The 17976-nt window shown below is 43.6% G+C and overlaps 1 gene segment (V, D, J or C); it reads left to right on the top strand.

The window, feature by feature from the left end:
* Positions 1-16502: 16502 nt before the first annotated feature.
* LOC102022910 lies at positions 16503-17041 on the top strand. The segment is given in 2 exon segments: positions 16503-16557; positions 16692-17041. Coding segments are annotated over 2 exon segments (405 nt in total).
* The last annotated feature ends 935 nt before the right edge of the window (positions 17042-17976 follow it).

The following is a 17976-nucleotide window of genomic DNA, read 5'->3' as shown; positions in this document are numbered from 1 at the left end:
GGTCTCATTATGTAACTCAACCTGGCCTTAAACTCACTTTGTAGCCTAGGCTGGCCTTGAACTTTTAGAGATCCTCCTGCTTCAACCTCCTGAGTGCTGGGATTACAGGCATGTAACACCATACCTGGTTTAAATATACTTCATTTTAAAAGAGTAGTTTTGCACTCACAGCAAAATTAAGCTGCAGATTCCCATGTACTCCCTAGCTCTGCCCTACAACCTCTGTCAGTGTTAACACAACTTACCAGAGTGGTACAGGTGACAAAACCGATTAACTTACATTGACATTGTCTACCATTGTCACTCAGGGTCTGTTGTTTACATTAGAGTTCAATCCTGGTGTTGTCCAGGCTGTGAGTTTGAATACATGTATGGTGACATGCATCACCACTGCAGCCTTGTAAGAGTGCTGTCACTACCCTAATCCTTCCCTGTGTCCGACTATTCATCCTCCCATCCTCCTCCCTCCAGCAATCGCTAAGCCTTCTTTATTGTCTCCATAGTCTTGCCTTTTAGCTGAGATCATACAGTTTATAGTCTTCAGGTTGGCTTCTTTCACTTGATAATATACACTTAAGCTTCCTCCATCTCTTTTCATAGACTGATAATACATGTTTAATGCTAAGTTATATTTTAGTTCCTGGATATGATGTAAAATTTATTTATACATTCACCTCCTGAATGACATCTTGGTTACTTTCAAATTTTAACAGTTATGAAGAAAGTTGCTACCAGCATCACTTGAAGGGTTTTGTGTAGGTATACTTTTTAAACCTCTTTGGGTAAGTACTAAGGAGCACAGCTGCTGGACTGTAGAGCAAGAGCATATTTGGTTTTGTGTGAAGCTGCCAAGCCACCTATTAATGAGAGCTCTTGTTGCTCCATAGCCTCACCATTATTTTATAATTCTGGATTCAAGTCATTCTAATAAGGATGTGTTTATTTCCCATTGTTGTTTTCATTGGCAGTGCTCTGGGGATATATGATGTGGAGCATCTATTAATATGCTTATTTACTATTTTTAGTGAGATACCTATTCAGATCTTTGGCTCAGTTTTACAGTCAGATTGTTTTCCTACTGAGTTAATTTTAAAAATTCTTTGTGCATTTTAGGTAACAATTCTTTTTTTTTTTTTGGTTTTTCTCCGGTACCCGGAACCGAACTCACGACCTTGCGCTTGCCAGGCAGGCGCTTTGCCGCTGAGCTAAATCCCCAGCCCCAACAATTCTTCATTAGAGATTTTTTTTTTCTTTTTGCAAACATTTCCTCCCAGTCTGTGGCTTGTTTCTTCATTCTCTTGATGCATACAACACAATTTACATCTCTTGATGTACGCTGAATATTTGAATGTCTTTTCCTCCACCAGAAATACTCTAAATCTTTGCTGCTAGGGCTGGAGCAAACAGGGTATGATGGAAGCATAGACTGAGCACCCTGGGACTAGATTTAGTAATGATGAAGGTTATGCAGAGCTAATGAGAAGAGGCAGCAAGGCTCAGTTTAATACCAGCAATTACAATTATTTAGATTTAAAGAGTGTTCTCAAGGTCAGGAGCAGGAAATAGCTTCTGGAGGTGGCTGCATTGTGCCTGTGGCCTGGGGCAGGACCCGGATTAATGCAGAACACTGAGATAACGCTTGTTACACAGCAGGGGCTTAAACTGTCATTACTGATGGATTCCTTACTGCTGGCATCGCTCTGAAATGCTTTGGCCCAGGCCAAATAGGAAAGAAAATACCTGGATTTTCCTCCAGATAATGTTTATGAGTCCAGATATGTACTCAGAGATCAGGAGAAAAAAAAGAAAAGGAAAAAGAACATTAAGAGATTTTCACTAGAGCAGCCAGTGGTTCAGACAAGCAGCCAGATTCCTTACTTCAGTGTTTCAAACTCAATAGAGAAGGCAGAAAAAGAGAAAAAGAAAAAGCAGAAAGAAAGTAAAAAAGAAACAGGTGACAGGGAGGAAAATAAGCAAGCATGGAAAGAGAAAGTGAAGAGACGCTGTCATTGCAGGTTTTCCACACATGGAAGTGTCTGACTTAAAACTGAAGACAGTGGGCTAGGGTGCAGTGGTGGAGTGCTTGCCCAGCATGCTGAGGCCCTGGGTTCCGTCCCCAGCACAGCAGAAACACAGAATTAAATTGAAGAAGCCAAGTTTAGCAGGACACTTACGGCTCTTCTCCTTACATGCTCCCTGCCCTGCCCTGGGGTAGCATCAACTGTCCACCCAACCCATTGCCTGAGGGGGACAGAGGCCCATAGAGAAGGGAGTTTGACCAAGATCACCCAATAAGCTCAGGGCATTTGTGCCTCTTCTACCTAAAAACCTTACAGAGTGATAAAGCTGTTCCATAGGATATAATTGAAACCTCAGACAAATTAGAAGTCATTAGCAGCTGAATAAAGGTAACAACATACAGATCTAGGGAATCAGGGAAAAGAGGCAAGCAGAAGGCAGGTGACTGACATGCAAGTAACAACCATATTGACAGCCTTGAAAGTTTGTCAAGGAGAAGTAAGCCTCAAGTTATAAGAACTCCTAAAGCAGGGCCGGAGGTATAACTCGGCAGCACAAGCACCTTCCTGGCAATTGGAAGGTCCTGGGTTCAATAAATAACCAGTATGTTTTTCAAAATAATCAGGTTCATGTACATCTATTGTCATTGCCAATTTGCCATATGTATGTGTGACAAATTATTCTCTGTTCCTTCTCTAATAAGAAGGGTTATAAAGTAGAGCCAAATTTTGGCATCACACCCTCCCCATTCTTTCTATCCTTCCAGAAGGTTCTCTGTAGTCCTTCCTCACTCTTCCTATTCTTCCAGAAGATTCTCTGTGGTCATCCTCCCTACTTTTCTTTCAGAAGTTTCTCCTGTTTGTCCATTCCCACTGTTTATTTTCCATTGGTGCCAACTCTACCTGCCTCATGATTTTAGGTGTTAGAAAGGATTTCATCAGCAATTTTTCTCCAAGTTGATCTTGCCTTGTTTTGCCAGTTGGTGCCCAAGTCTTGCAGCGGGGTAGAATCACCTGGAAAGCTGAGCTCACCCCTAGAGATGGCATCCATGGTAAAACTCAGGTGTTGACCTTCCTGAAGCCCACAGGTGATTCTGATGTGCCCTGAGGGTTAGAACCTCTCTGGCCCCCTGAGGGGTTTAATCTTTATAATTCACTGTTGTAAAGTTCAGGAGCATTGGTGCAGTTTTGTGTGAGGGCTTTGTTAAACTATATGTGAGGATGCACGTTCTTCCTCACTTTTAAAAAAATATGTTTTTATTCTTAATGACACATAGCAGTTATATAAAACTTATAGGGTACTGCGTGACATTTCAATCCATGTACCTAATAGGTAATTACTCAGAGTAATTGACGTATCTATCGCCTCAGACATTTATCCTTTCTCGGTGTTGGGTACATTCAAACTCTTTACTAGCTACTTGGAAACATTTGATTAGTGGTTGTCCACCATAGTCACCCCCCTGTGCTACAGTGCAATAGGTGTTACAAGTTATTCCTTCCAGGGCTCCACATTCCAACTGCACTCCTGTGCCTATTAACCTCCCACTCTCCATCTCCATCCCCATCCTTCCCAGGCTCTCATAACCACTGTTCTAGTTTTTCCTTCTCAGATAGCAACATTTTTGCTTCTACATGTCAGTGAGATTTTATACTATTTGTCTTTCTGTGCCTGGCACATTTAACATAATGGTCTCACTTTCATCCATACCGCCACAAGTGATAGGGTCTTATTCTCTTTATCACTAAAAGCTTCCTTTGTCTGTTCATCTGTCTGTGGTTGCCTAGGTCTGCTCCATGTCTTGGCTATTGTGAATAGTGCCATAGCAAACACTGGAGTACAGATACCTCTTTGACCTATGCCATTTGCCCATATTATGTCAAAAGGTGTCTCAACCTGGTGGACTGAGAAACAGTCTGTCCTACCTCCTACTGAGAACCCCTACAGAGAAGTTCCATAGGCAGAAGGGAGGGTGACTGCTTTTGTTGGTTTGCTTGCTTGTTTTTGATGTGGTCATAATCCGATATAAAATGTTAGCACAAAAAATGAGCATACCAAGGCAGAACATGGATATTCTACGACTTCCTCACGAATAAATAGAATAAGGCACTTAACTATCTGGAGATGATAGACTGACCAGAGATAAAACAGGTAACCAGAGAGGATGCAAGAGAAGCAGTCACAAGTCTAAAATACATAGCATTACTCCAAAAAAGAAAAATAAAATCTTACATGGAACACCTAACCACGTAATTAAAAGAGTTAGGAAATCAACAAATCAGTCAGCCCTTGCAGAAAAGTAATTGCAACTGTAAAAAAATCTGAAAAATTGAAACATAAAGAAATATTAGCCCAAGAATGGGAAGCAAGATTTGATTCTTTATTTAAAAGTATGATTTAAATAGTCTGGCTTGACCAACCAACAAAAGAGAAAGAATATTATGAGGTTATTAACTTGTTTTAAAATGGTAATTATCATCATTTAAAAAGGTAATTATCATCATAGAAAAAACCATATTTTTCTCAATGCTATATGCCCGTGCATGTAGCTGTAACTGCTATTAATTACTGTGCAAATTAAATTAAACCACTTGAGAATCCAGACTTTCAGAAAGCCCAGCCCTTGGGTGATAAGGAAGATTTATGCTGCCCAAACTTGGAGGTCACACAAGGCAGGGGCCCTGGGGTCTGGGGAATCACAGGACCTTTGTTGCCGTCCACTTGATGGCTACCCCTTCCTGTCCCATAGCTAGTATCCCAGGTTCCACTCTCTGAGGGAGGGTGGCTCAGTGGTGACTCCACTTTCACAAGGCTGCTTTCCATCTGTGGTCTTCCCTGGGTTCCAGAGGTCTCAGCTCCTCATGCTGAAGCTGGGAAAATCCAGCACATTGCTTGGGAACAACAGATCACTTTGTCTTGTGTGAAAGTTTCTTTGAGGAAGGAGAACAGGCAGGGCTCTTTTAGGCCTAAATTTTTGTCTCGCTGTTTTGACTTCAGTTACTTTTTGGTTGGTGCATTTGTCTGTTTTGACAATCAGAGAAGTAAAGAGTCAAAAATAAACAAATATTCAAATTAACATTTTGGACACTGTGTTTTTCAGTTATAGAATTTCTACTTGATTCTTTTTTAGAGTTATTGTGTTTCTATAGAGATTTAGTGAATTAATCATTACAATTGCTCTTTCTTTTAAGGCCTCCATCACACTGATTATACTGCTTTAACATCCCTGTTTTTTATTTCTAACATCATCTTTGAATCTGTTTCTCTTAGACACCTTTCTCTCAGTTATGGGCCTCATTCACCTGCTTCCTCACATGTCTAGTAATTTTATGTTTCATGGTGGACTCTGTAAATATCATGTGTATCATACAATGAATAGTGCAGGTAATTAACTTACAAAGAGAAAGGGTTTATTTTGGCTCACAGCTGTGGAGGTTCAAATCCAAGGTTGAATGACTATATTGCTTTGGGCCTCTGGTGAGGGCATATTTTGGCAGGAGAGTGTGGCAGAACACACTACTTACTGCATAAGCTAGGAAGCAGAGCAAGGAAGAGGAAAAGACTGGGGTCTCTTCATCACCTTCAAGGACATGCTCCAATGACCTAAAAGCCTCCCCTAGCCCCACCTCCAAAAGTTCTACCACCTCTCAAGAGCACCACCTTGGGGACTAAACCTTTAATACATAGCTCTTTTCAGACGCTCATCCAAACTGTAGCACTGTTTTGGGGGTCTGGATTTTACTATTTTCCTTTAAAGAGAAATGGACTTTAATAATTTACTGGTGGATACTCATAGGCTTGATCATATTAAGACTTGGCTTTAGACTTCCTTAAAGTGAGCTTTAGTATATCAGAGAAAACCTACTCCTAAGGTCTTTGCTTGGATCTAAATTGAGTGCCCAGAGTGTTCGGGAAGATATTTTCATTCCAGGTGGTCAGAACACTAAAGTCTCACAATACCTGTTTTCTCTGGAGTCTCTATTCAGCTCACAGTAAATACCTCCTCCCTCAACCCCAATGGATATTCTCTGTGTAGGTTTTAGTACTTGGCCAAAGTTTCAAGGTAACCTAATGCAGATTTCTAGGGCCTCTTTTCTTCCTTCTCTCTGTTATTCTGATTGTCAAACTCCAGCTACTTTAGCTGCTTTCATTGCTGATCTCTGTTCCTTATTCTCTGGGCTTTACTTCCTTGGTCTGCATTTTGGAAATTTATCCTGCATAGGAAGCTGAGGTAGATTTAGGATTTACATTGAGTGTTTTTTCTTTCATGGATCAAAGCACTACTTGTCTGTTGTCCATCACCTGCAAAATTCTTGTTTTATGTAGGTTGCTCAGTTTTGTAATTGATCAGATTAGGAGGGGTATATTTGATACCTTTACCTGCACTATGACTGGCTTCCTTCTTTTATCATGTATTTACAGAAATTATTTCATAAAGAGGATGAAAATTTCACTTGTTTATCTCTTAGAGAAGTTAAGAAAGTAACGTAAATGAGTAAACAAACTTGGATGAGGTTTTGCTGTATTGGAAAAGATGTGCCTGGTGCAAATGGCATTTGATATTCATCTGTATGGAAATGCTCTTGTGCAAGATTATGTTCTTGATACTGCTTTTCCAGCCACCATACTATAAGCAGAATGCCTGAATAGCAAGGCCTTCTTTGAGATTCCCAGCTGGAGTTCATCTCCTTGATTGATCTAGCTATACCAGTTATCAGCATTGGTTTATCCTACTTGGAATAAGGACCATCAGAGTGCTACTGCCTGTGGGTCTGATGGTAACAGGGAGATTGTACTTCAGTCTAGTCTCATATTTTATGAGAAGATACAGGCCATCCAGAGCTCATCCAGAGAAGAATGGCTCAGATCCTGTAGGTCCTCCACTTCACTGTGGATCAGAAGACAAAATTGTAGCTATTAGACTCATTTCTTTCATTTTAGCCTTTTTTTATAAGTTCTCTGTGATTGTCACCCTTGTTTATTCTGTCAGCAAAATAATTATTATGATGCTTATTTTTTCTTTTTACTTTTAACTTGTATAAGAATTATGTGGATTCTCCGTGGTCCCCTTAGGTTGGTAATCTCCTTTTTGGTCTTATTCTGTCTTATGTTCTTATCTTTGAGCTCCCATCTTTGTACACTAGATTCTTATTAATTTATTCCAGAGTATAGGACAGTTGTGAAGGGTTTTCTCCAGTTCTTTGTGGCATTATCATCAGGGCTGGTCCACACATGTGTAGACACAGTCCCTATGGCCCATCATAGTATTAGAACCTGGGAAAAGTAGCTCACATTTTTATCACTTTTAGAGTCAGAAAAACACTTACTATTAAATATATATTATAAATCTACATTAGACCATATCAACATTTATGCCAATATGATCATAATATATATGTACTTTTGTATTATTTTTATGGAGAAAGGGTCCTGCGAAGACAATAAGTCCTAGAGACCACAAAAATCCTACTGTGATCTTGGTTAGTCTGCTGAATAAAAGTAACATTAATTCCTTGGTATCGTTAATGAACTTGATCATAACTGAACTCCCCTCACTACATCAAAAGTATTATTAGAGTTGGTTTGTGAGCTTAAAGGTCTAACATGGGACAAGACATTAAATCTGGCCATCACAAACACTGAGCCTCTGATCTAGGGTGGCCTGTCTGCCCTCTTTGCCCCCACACCGCTGACCTGCTCTGGACATCAGGTTAATTGTCCTAACCAGGGTGGTTGTTTTACTACCTGATGTATTTGTGTGCTTCTTTCTAGTGTCATTAACTTCTTTCTCCATTTCATATCGTTTTTGGAAAGGAAGTTGGCTTATTAGCGCTCCAGACTTAATAAATTCATGCTAGCTTCTACGAGTGGGAAGATGCTTTCTGAAAATTGTGCTGTGTTTCATCGCTAAACAGGCCCCCAATGTCTGTCGCCTCACATTTTATTGGTGCCGAACTTAGCAACTACAGTCTGGTGCTGGCAGATAATGATTACATGCTTAATATTGTTGCCTGGAAAATACTTTACTTCATTAGACTTTAAAAATACTGAGTATTTTCTAATTTGCTCATTCTTGTTTTGTTCTCCTCAACATCTGGAGCTATTTTGTTCTTATAGTCTACACAGAAAAGTTGGGATGAATGCTTGCTGTTCCTCTTCAAACCACCAATTTCATAGTAAGTCATTAGTGAGCTGATTGCTTTCTTTGAGATCCAGTGAATTGTTTCCTTGTTCTTCTCTCTGTTGTAAAGCCCAGAAGCAGCAAGGATCCATGTGCAATGACAAATGTGCTCAGGTCCATTAAGTGGCCCGTTTCATTCTAGTCTCCAAAAAAGGAAATCAACATATTTTACAGGATAAGAAATCAATTAAACAATTAAAACACTTGTTGATTACAGGTCTGGGCAGGAAACACGATGATCTTGGAATACTTTTCATATTAAGAAGCTGACAACATGGACATCAAAAAAGAATAATGAAAACAATTGATTAAAACAAATTGACTATATGAAATCTAAGAGCTTACTGTAGAGAGTGAGGGAGGGAGAGAGAGAGACAGAGACAGAGATAGAGAGATGAAACAGAGACTAAGAATAAAAAAGTAAGTGCACACGTTTTCAGACACACTGAAATTTCCCCTGCACAAGGCTTACACTCTGTGTGTTACTTCTAGGAATGTATATGAGCTCCTGTCTTCCAACGGACTCACTGACACTGTATTGTCAACGTGTAATAGGTAAGGGGTGACATCTAGGTGTATTTTTTTTTAATCTGTGCTGACCTTGTTATGAGCCACATTGAGAAATTTTCTTCGGTTTACAATCTTTTCAATGAACTCTTTGTACATTAAGACTTTTTTTCAAGGTTTCATCCATTCTTTCCTAAATGTGTGGGCTGTTTGTATCCTAGAGATCGTAGCCTTTTCTGTATTGTAAGCTGCAAATGTATTTTCCCACTTTCCCATCTGTCTTTTGACAGTGACTATAGTCATTTTTTTCTTACACGTGAAGAATTATTTGTTTCTGTTCCATTTTTCTCTCTAACGCAGTTATATTTACCAGTCTTTTAAAATTGTGTCTGGATTTTGTGTCATTATGGGGTGATGTCTTGACTCTTTTCCAGCACACCTGAGAACTGTGTGTTCTGCTGAGTGACGCTGGACTGAGTATCATTTGAATTTCCTTGAGAAACAGAAGAACTGACAAGCAGAGCTGGCCCTGCTGTGTGCACTGGGCCTTCGTGTGGATGGGAGCTGACTGCCACCCACCCATAATTGGACCACGGTGTTCTCTTGTTGTATACAAACAATTTCACAGAATGTCAACACTGGACAAGGCCACTTTGTGCCCAGACCTATCTTGACCAAAGACTGCTCCATGGTCATGCCAGAGCTCAAATAAGGCAGGCATATCATTCAGATCCCTAGAGGGACCATGTGTCTCCCCATCTGGCAAATGAGTGACCTCTCCTTCTTGACCAGTGATAGCTTTTTCCTTCTTCAGCAATTGCAGCTTCAACCCATTGCAACTTTACTATCGTGTTATGTCCTTCTGGATAAGATTTGTGAAGACACCCCGTTTTAGACTTATCCTTGCTTTCTGACAATGTCCAATCCATAATAAATCCCATTTCCCTAAACCGTCTTCTGAAATCATCACCTACACAACCTCGAGTCTGTGAAGTCTTCTCCCTCATTCTCTTAGTTACCTCACTGTGCACTCTCCCTCGCTCACTGGTAATGCACCCACCTTGCTCAGGGGTGGATGTCTCCCTGGGGATCTTTGATTGGAGCACATTGGCATCATTCTTTCAGCTGGTTGCCTAGTGGGATGGGGAGTCTACAGACTGCATGGCCAGCCGAGGAGGCCCGAGTATGGGTAGGAGTCTTGCATGCATCTCACTCCTCTAGATGTGAGTGCCACAAGATGTCCCTGGCTCTGGCTCATTTTCCTGATTCCATATGTAGCTGTGACTGTTACAGAAAGAGTCCACCCCAGTGGGCTTTGCACACTGCCCACATTGACCTTGTTCCTCATGTCCCTCCTCAGCGTCCATTCCCACAGTCATCGGTGAGAGGAGACCTCATCTGGTTTGCTGAGCCCCGTATTTTAGTACATCAGGAAGGATGCACAGGATTTGGAGCTGGTGTGGATGGTGGGGCCGGAAGTGGGTTACTGAGCACTGCTGTCCTGCTCTGTTTTTCTTTTTCCCCCTGAATTTTATTTCCTCACCTTTGGCCACCAGTTCTTTGTTGCCTTTTTGTTTTGTTTTGGACTCTGTTGTATGGGTTATGGCCCTTTCCTTGTTTGATTGCTCAGTCAGTTTGTTTTGATTTTACATTTTACTTGCTACTAATTTCATTAGTACTGCGGGAGGGAAATTCTGCTGTGCTGCTTCTTTGAGTACTGAAAGTGTCTCCTCTCCTGCCAGGTAACACAGTAAATAAACCCGCCTTTCTGCTTTTTTTTTTTTTTTTTTTCCTTTTCTGTAGTCCTGCAAGTTCTTTTTTCTTTCAGTTTGTGCTTTTGGAGAGAAAGTTTTTCTTTTTTTGGCCTTAATGCACACCTTCTCCAGGTATCAGAATAGTCAGGTTCTTGATTTAATAAAGGGAGGGGAAAGGAAAAACACAATGAGAAACTCATACAGTTCCTGACATGTGGTTATGGAATTATCTCCTTCCAGTAGGATCCTGTATGCCCCATCATAGTCTGTTCCTCAAACCACCTGCTCATGGGTCCTCTGCTCATGGGTCCCTTGTCAGTGACTGGATGGTTCTACTTATAAGGAATTTTATCAGTGTGTAGAATAAAAAACTGTTTACCAGGCTGTTTGTCTGTTCTATACTGTTATATCATAAATGCTATAGACTGAAAAATTTATTTAAAGACTTTTTTTGGGGGTACTGGGAATCAAACTCAGGACCATACGTGTGCCAGGCAGGCACTGTGTCACTGAGCTAAATCCTGGCCCCTTTAGACTGAGCAATTTATAAATTGAAATTTATGCCTCACAGTTCTGGGCGCTGGGAGTCCAAGATCAGGGAGACAGATTTGGGGTCTGATGGGGGTCAGATTCCTTTCCCAAGATGGGGCCGTGAGCACTGCGTCCCCCAGAAGGGAGGAACATTGTTCTTCACGTGGCAGAAGAACAGAGGAGCAGAGGGAGCGAACCCAATCCCACAAGCCCTAACAAGTCCGCAGAAAAGTAGTGGTATTAATGCATTTATAATGACAGAGTCCCTGTGGCCTAAACATCTCCCCCAATGCTCCCCTTCCTAAGACTGCTTATTAGGGATGAAGTTCTTAACACATAAATTTTGGGGCACACATTCAAGCCATAATGCCCAGTAAATTTCATCCTTTCAACTAGTGCTATCATTTGGAATAATGTCAAATAAATCATACATCCTGCTGAATGCCCTTCCCACCAGCTGAAGCCCAATATCATGTTTCTCTTTCAGCTTAGTCTTCTGTTTAAGCATCTGCAGCTGGTAATACTGGCCTTTATATGACAAGGCAAACAAGCTTTTCACCCTCCTGAAAGCACAGCGCACATGGAAATTTGTGGCTTGAAACACATCCAGCAGAGTTATGGGGATTAGATAATGTCTCTCATGAAATGTTTATGGATTTAGCCTACAACCACGCCACACTGTGGTTATATATCAAGTTCCTGGTTAGTTAAGGTATTTAGATATTTACTGGGTTTTTCCTTATTTACATTAGTGTACATTTAAATTTTTGAAATTAAACGTAAGATATTTCCATCTGTCTTTCCCAGTTCACTGGTGGTGGATTCTCTGCAGGCGTTGTGCAACTTGGCACCTGCAGTCAGACTAGAAGGAATTTGCAAGAGCGACCCCTGGGCCGCCTTTCCTTACCCCGCGTGCCTAGTTTGTGAAAAACTCCTGGGAGGCTGCACAGATCATCTGTGCTGTGCACAGAACCAGAACCCCCGGTGCCCATCAAGATGCAAACCTCTGCCTCTCCCACAGTTGCCAGGATCCTACCGAGATGCAGCTCACCGCCCCTGGCTGGCTGCATGGACTCCCCCGTGCACGGTGCTTACCTGTGCGGGAACTGCCTCTGTGCTCAGAGCTTGCAGTCCGTCTATTCCCTCCCGACTGTTTCGAGTTCCGGGCGGGCACACATGCCTGCTCCGACCTGCAGGAAAAAGTGCGCCGCACACGCTTGCACGGGCTGCAGCATCTCCAGAGGACAGCGTCCTATCTGCGCTGCTCCAACCCGATACCACAGACAGCACACTTGGTAAAGAACAGAATTACAGAATTTCTTTTTTTTTCATTAAGTTTTCGGGTGCATGTTAGGTGTACATAGTGATTACACTCATCATAGGGAATTTGTACCCGTGCATGATGTAACTGATTCTTTTTTATCCATTCCTCTACCCTCCCTTCAACTTCCCCCTCTCCTTATTTATAAAAACTTTGTTCCATTTTTTTTCCTTTTTTTTCTTTTCCCCTCCTCTCTCCATAGTTCCTCTTCCCATTTGAACATTTTCTTTCTTTCTATCTTACAGTATCTATTGTGCATTTCCATCCTTATTTTCACTTTTGGTTTCTCACACCAAAGAAACAAAGTGGTGTTTACATGTGTGTGTCTGATTTATTTCATTTAAGAGTGTGGTCCTAAAGTGTCTCTCTTTAGCTAGAACTGTCTCAAGCTTATCCTTCTCTATGGCACAGTAGCATTCCATTGTATAAAAACCCACATCTCCCTTTTCCTGGGCATTTGAGCTGAGAATTTATTTCTTACAGTTCTGGAGGCTAAGAAGTCCAAGGTCAAGGCACTGGCAGCATTGGTATCTGGGAGGATCCTTTGTCTTTTTCTAAGATGGTGATGTGAAGGCTACATCTTCCAGTGCTATACGTAAGTGCTATGTCTTCATGTGGCGGAAGGTGGAAGGCAAGAGGGGCCCGGGTATGCGGCTCCTGATCTTATTCTCCAAGGCAGAGACCTCCTGGCGTAATCATCTCCTGAGGGGCCTGCCTCTTAATACCACTAGGCTGGCAGCACCTGAACTGGTGGGCGGGCACCTTCACACTGCAGCAGATAGCATCTAACGGCAAAGACAAAAGGCTGGGGGTCTGGGATCGATTTTACACCACACTTTCCATTTCCCTGTGCAAATAATTGAGTTGATGAACACAGAAGTAAAGACCGGTAGCTGAAGAACTGCATCATGGGCCAATGACGCCGAGTGATGACGTCATGGGCAATGGAGGGCTCCCAGGAGCGAGGGTGGGCGGCTGCGTTTTACATGGCGCCTTGAAGATGGAAGCCTCGCTGAGTCCTGGCTTCACTGCTGAGGCCGAAAGAGAAGCGGAGACTCCTGTCTAAACGGAGCTGGGCGGTGTTTCTGCTCTACTCAGCACTCCTCAGATGGTGTGGGTGTCACCTACTTCCCCACCCAAGGGGACTTCGCCATGATGCTTGTCCCGTGCTCTGGGCTGGGTCTTTAGGGTGGTCGGAGGGAGGAAGAAAACATTTTTAATGAAGCAGTCTTTGTCCTCGCAGCGTGCAGGGTGGGGTGGGCCTGACCAGACCTCTCTATGGGGGGATGGGAGGTGCGTTCTCTTATTTAATCTCTGAAATAATTAGAGATTATTTTTTAAGTACTTTTCCTTATACAGTATATGTTCTATAGGAATTAGATGATATACACTTTTTACTCTTAAAGTTTTTAATAAATTATTGTTAAAACGGCAAGGGCGTCTTGCCCCTGCCTGTCTCTGACAATCACAGGTTTGGAAAATCTAAAAATTCAGGTATTCCTTTTTGCTGCTTTAGTCAGCTGTACATGCGGAACAGGAGTGTCCTCTAGCGGCCAAATCTACAATAAAGAACTAAATTAAAATCTCAGCCATGGAGCGATCACGTGTCTCCCTCTTGTGGCTAAAATGGGTACGTGCAGCGTTTCCAATGGAAACTGATGTTGCTTAATTTACAGTCTCAGGGGATGAGGAACTGGGAGGAGTCTGCGAGACCAAGAGGTTCGATTTCCTCATTATCAAAGGAAAAAAAAAGCACCTAAGTTTAGAATAGGGAAGTGACTTGCCCAAGACTTTACAAACTGAGCTTAGAAAAGATCTCTGGTTTCTGGCTGCGCTGATTAATGTTTCCTGCAGGCCCAGCTCCACCCTGGAAGATGCAAGTATTCCAAGTATGTCTCTGCTTTCCCCTCCAACGGTCCCTGAATCCAGGGTGTATGTGCATGCATGCGTGCATGCGTGCGTGCGTGCGTGCGTGCGTGCGTGAGTCGGTGTGTATAAAGCCCATGAACAAAGGAGTCCTTCCTCTCTAACTCCCCGCACCACATGCGCACCTGCAGTTTTCCTTTCTACACTCACACCCCAACCTGTCCCAGACTCCTCCTCTTGATGTTTCCTGGGACTGTCACCCTCACAATGTGACAGCGACTGTCCTGCATTCCTGTGGACAGTGACACTGAGGGTGGCTGAGGTCACTCAGTGGGTCGTTCCTGCCGTCCTGTCTCTGCCATGGCTGCAGAGCAGCTCTCAGAGGCAGGGCCCTCAGGAGGAGGGTTGCATGTGTTCCCTGGACCTCTGGACTGAGTTCTGGATCCACGTCTTTTAGATGGCATCAAATGGAAGCAGCAGTTCACCCAATGATCTTGTACTTAACAAAGATTGCAGAGTCCCCAGCTTCAGTGGGTCAAATTATGATTTCTGACTTATTGCTGGTGTGGAAACAGTATGCGGTCAGTAGAAACCATACTTCGGAGTTTGACTTTTGGTCTTTTCCTGGCCAGACACTGTTCCGTGGGATACTCTCTGCTATGCTGGGCAGCAGCAGCTACCAGGTAGCCACATGATCAAAAGGGGAAGCAACCACCACAGCATTGCCCGCAGTGCTTGGACATCATGCTTTGTATTTTTGCATCCTGTCATGTCCATAAACCCCCCTGGTGTGTGCACATGAGATAACACTTCGTTATGAAACAGGTGGGTGTTAGATGACTTTGCCCAAGTGTAGGCTGATGTAGGTATTCTGAGCACATGTAAGACAGGTGAAGCTAAGTCACAGTGTCCAGTAGATTAGATGTACAAGATTCCATGCATTTTCCCACTTATGGTATGTTCAAAGTATAGTGGATTTATTGAGGTAGAAGTCATGAAGCATCTGTATATCCATGAAATATTAATGAATCACAGTGAGAGACTTTCCTCAGGCTCAGTTGAGGTTAATTTCCAAGGATCACAGACTCAGCTTCCCACACAGAGCCCCTCGCAGACCCTTGTCCAGCTCATAACCATGATTACCAGCAAGTGACTCTTCACATGTGTCAGCCACTTGAGGCAAAGAAGAATGAGAAGAGGATGGATGTGAGATTGCTGGGACTTCTCCAACATTCACAGGGCAGACAGAAAAATCCTAGACAGTAAAAGAAAGAGCAATTGGGCAGGTAGAAGAACTGAGGACAGGTTCACACAAACAAAAGGGGAACATTTTAGGAGGGCAGTGAGCGATAGTGTCTGGCCCTTAAGAGAAGGTTAAGATGCTGGAGCTGGTGACTGCTTCGTCCGGCTGATCTGGCGGTGATAATTTACCATTTCCATCATGTGGTGAAGGCAGAAGGCTGGTTGTAGTGGATGGAAGAGCAAAGGACGCAAGGAAGCGGGGTTCAAGTGTAGGCAACTCTTTGAAGGCAAAACGTGAAGGGAGAGAAAGGTGCAGAGGCCAGAAGGAATTGCCAGGCAAAGGAAGGAGGGCCGATTTTGATAGTGAAGTCAGTGGTGGGCGTTGAAGATGCTGCAGGCAGGGGGTGATAGGTAGCAGGGGTAGGGAGAGAGTCTTCTGTGAGAGGAAAATGGTAGGGGTGAGTAACAGGGGACACATCTTCACCTCCTGGATTCCCCAGGCTCTGTCCGGGCAGCTCATTGGATCCTCTGAGCTCCAAATGATCCGACCAAGCTGGGGTGAACTCCAGCAAGAAAGGGCAAAAAGGACTGACAATTTCTTCCTTTAAATTATGCTTTATTAACATGTTATAATTGCATATATTAATGGGATGTAGTGATATTTCAACACTCGCACTAATGTCTGGATGACACTATCAGTAGGCTTTGTCCCCCTCTTACTCTGAATTCAGGGACAAATTCACCCTGGCTTCATACAGGGCTGCTGTCTTAGGACCCTGAGTCAGAGTCTTGAGGACCTGCACCGCATTCCCAGGAAGTCCTCTGGCATCAGCACCACCCCTGTCTGCCATACAAAGTAGTGCTCACCTTTGATGGTGGGTCCGCATGGCCTCCAAAGCCATGGCTGTCAGGTTCCTTGGAGGAGGTTGAATGGACCAAACTGGATGAAGACTCATAAGACTGTCAGCCTTTCTCTTGGGGCCTCTGTTTTGCATGTCTCCTCCTCACACAACCCCCAAGCCATCCCTATAAAGGTCTGGCGCCTTGTGCACTACCCAGGCTCTGACCACGCCCTGCCAGCATGTCCCCGGTGGCTCCGGTGTGGCTTCTTTGGAGTGTGGCTTTCTGGAGAGCAGGTGAGGAGGGCGGCCCCCGGGAGAGGCCAGTTCAGCAAGCCCTGGGTCCTAGTTGAAGACAGCTGCTGCTTGGTGCATAACAATGCCCAATGCCGTGCACTGTAAATGCCAAGTCTTTTTTCTTTACTCTTTAGCTGTGAATGCAGACATCATCCTGACCCAGACCCCAGCCTCCTTGTCTGCATCTCCAGGGGAGACCATCTCCATCTCCTGTCAAGCCAGCGCTGATGTACACAGCGAGATGTCTTGGATCCGAATTAAACTTGGCCAAAGACTTGAACCCCTTATATCTCATGTCACCACTTTGGCTCCCGGTGTCCGAGCCAGGTTCAGTAGCAAAGGAAGTGGAACCAGCTATGTCTTGCGCATCAGCCCTGTGGAGCCAGGGCACTCTGGGGAATATTACTGCATGCATGACTGCGGGTGGCCACCCACAGTGGTGCCGGCTATGCACGAATCTCCTGCTGTGCGTCCCAGAGACTAAATTGCTAGTTGCCAGGCTGCACCTGGCTGACCTGGATCCTCTTCCAGAGATATGCACCTTATTCAGGAGCTCTTCTTTTTTGAGCAGACAGCAGTCTCTGTGTTTCCTCTGTATCTTCCCCGTTTACTGTATTTCTATTGAATTCTAATGGCCATGTCTGCCCTGTACCAGGCTCTCTAGAGCTGCGGATGGCAGCTTTCCCTGCAAACTTGGAAGATCACAGAGCCTGGACCGAGCATTTCCCAGGTCAGCCTCAGAGGATGAGGGCAGGAGGAGGTGCATTCACAACCCAGCTCTCTTGCTTCAGCTGCGGTAACCAGAGGCATTTTCCCTGTATTTCCAAGTGGAGTGGGAACTCCGCTTGTTCTCATTTTTAGTTTATCTGCTGTGGTGCCTTTTACCATCCATCTTTTCTCCCTGTTTCACTTTCCTCTTTTCCTCCCAGGGTTCTCTTCAGCTCACAAACATGCTTCCTGCATGGGAATCTTGTTGCTTGGGGACCCAACTTAAGAGAGTAAATGAATCTTTATTCTTGGAGGGTAATTTTCATCTGAATTTTTGCAATTTCTGTGCTGGCTTTAGCAGCACATATACTGAATTTTTGCAATTCCTGTATTTTTTTGGGGAGGGCTTTCCTGCAGTGATTTCCACACCCACACTTTGACTTCAGTATCAAATATCAGCCCTCCGCCCTTTGGCTTGCAATTCTTTCTGGCCACCACGTATCTCTTTCTCTTCCTTCACATCTTGCTTTTGGAGAGTTGCCTACGCTCAAAGCCAGCCCTTCCTTGCTGTACTCTAGGCCTGCAACCTGCTACAACCAGCCTGTGCTGCGTGACAGTCTCTCTTGGATTAATTTCCTTTACCAGTCCCTCTTGGATTAAGTTTAAGCAGTGTTTCCTTTTTCGTCTGGGTCACAGAATCGAGGAACCACT

The sequence above is a fragment of the Chinchilla lanigera genome, unplaced genomic scaffold (assembly GCF_000276665.1).
Source record: "Chinchilla lanigera isolate Chin_1 unplaced genomic scaffold, ChiLan1.0 scaffold00069, whole genome shotgun sequence".
Lineage (NCBI taxonomy): Eukaryota > Metazoa > Chordata > Mammalia > Rodentia > Chinchillidae > Chinchilla > Chinchilla lanigera.
Note: the sequence above shows the minus strand (reverse complement) of the source record. Positions and strands in the feature narration are given on the sequence as shown.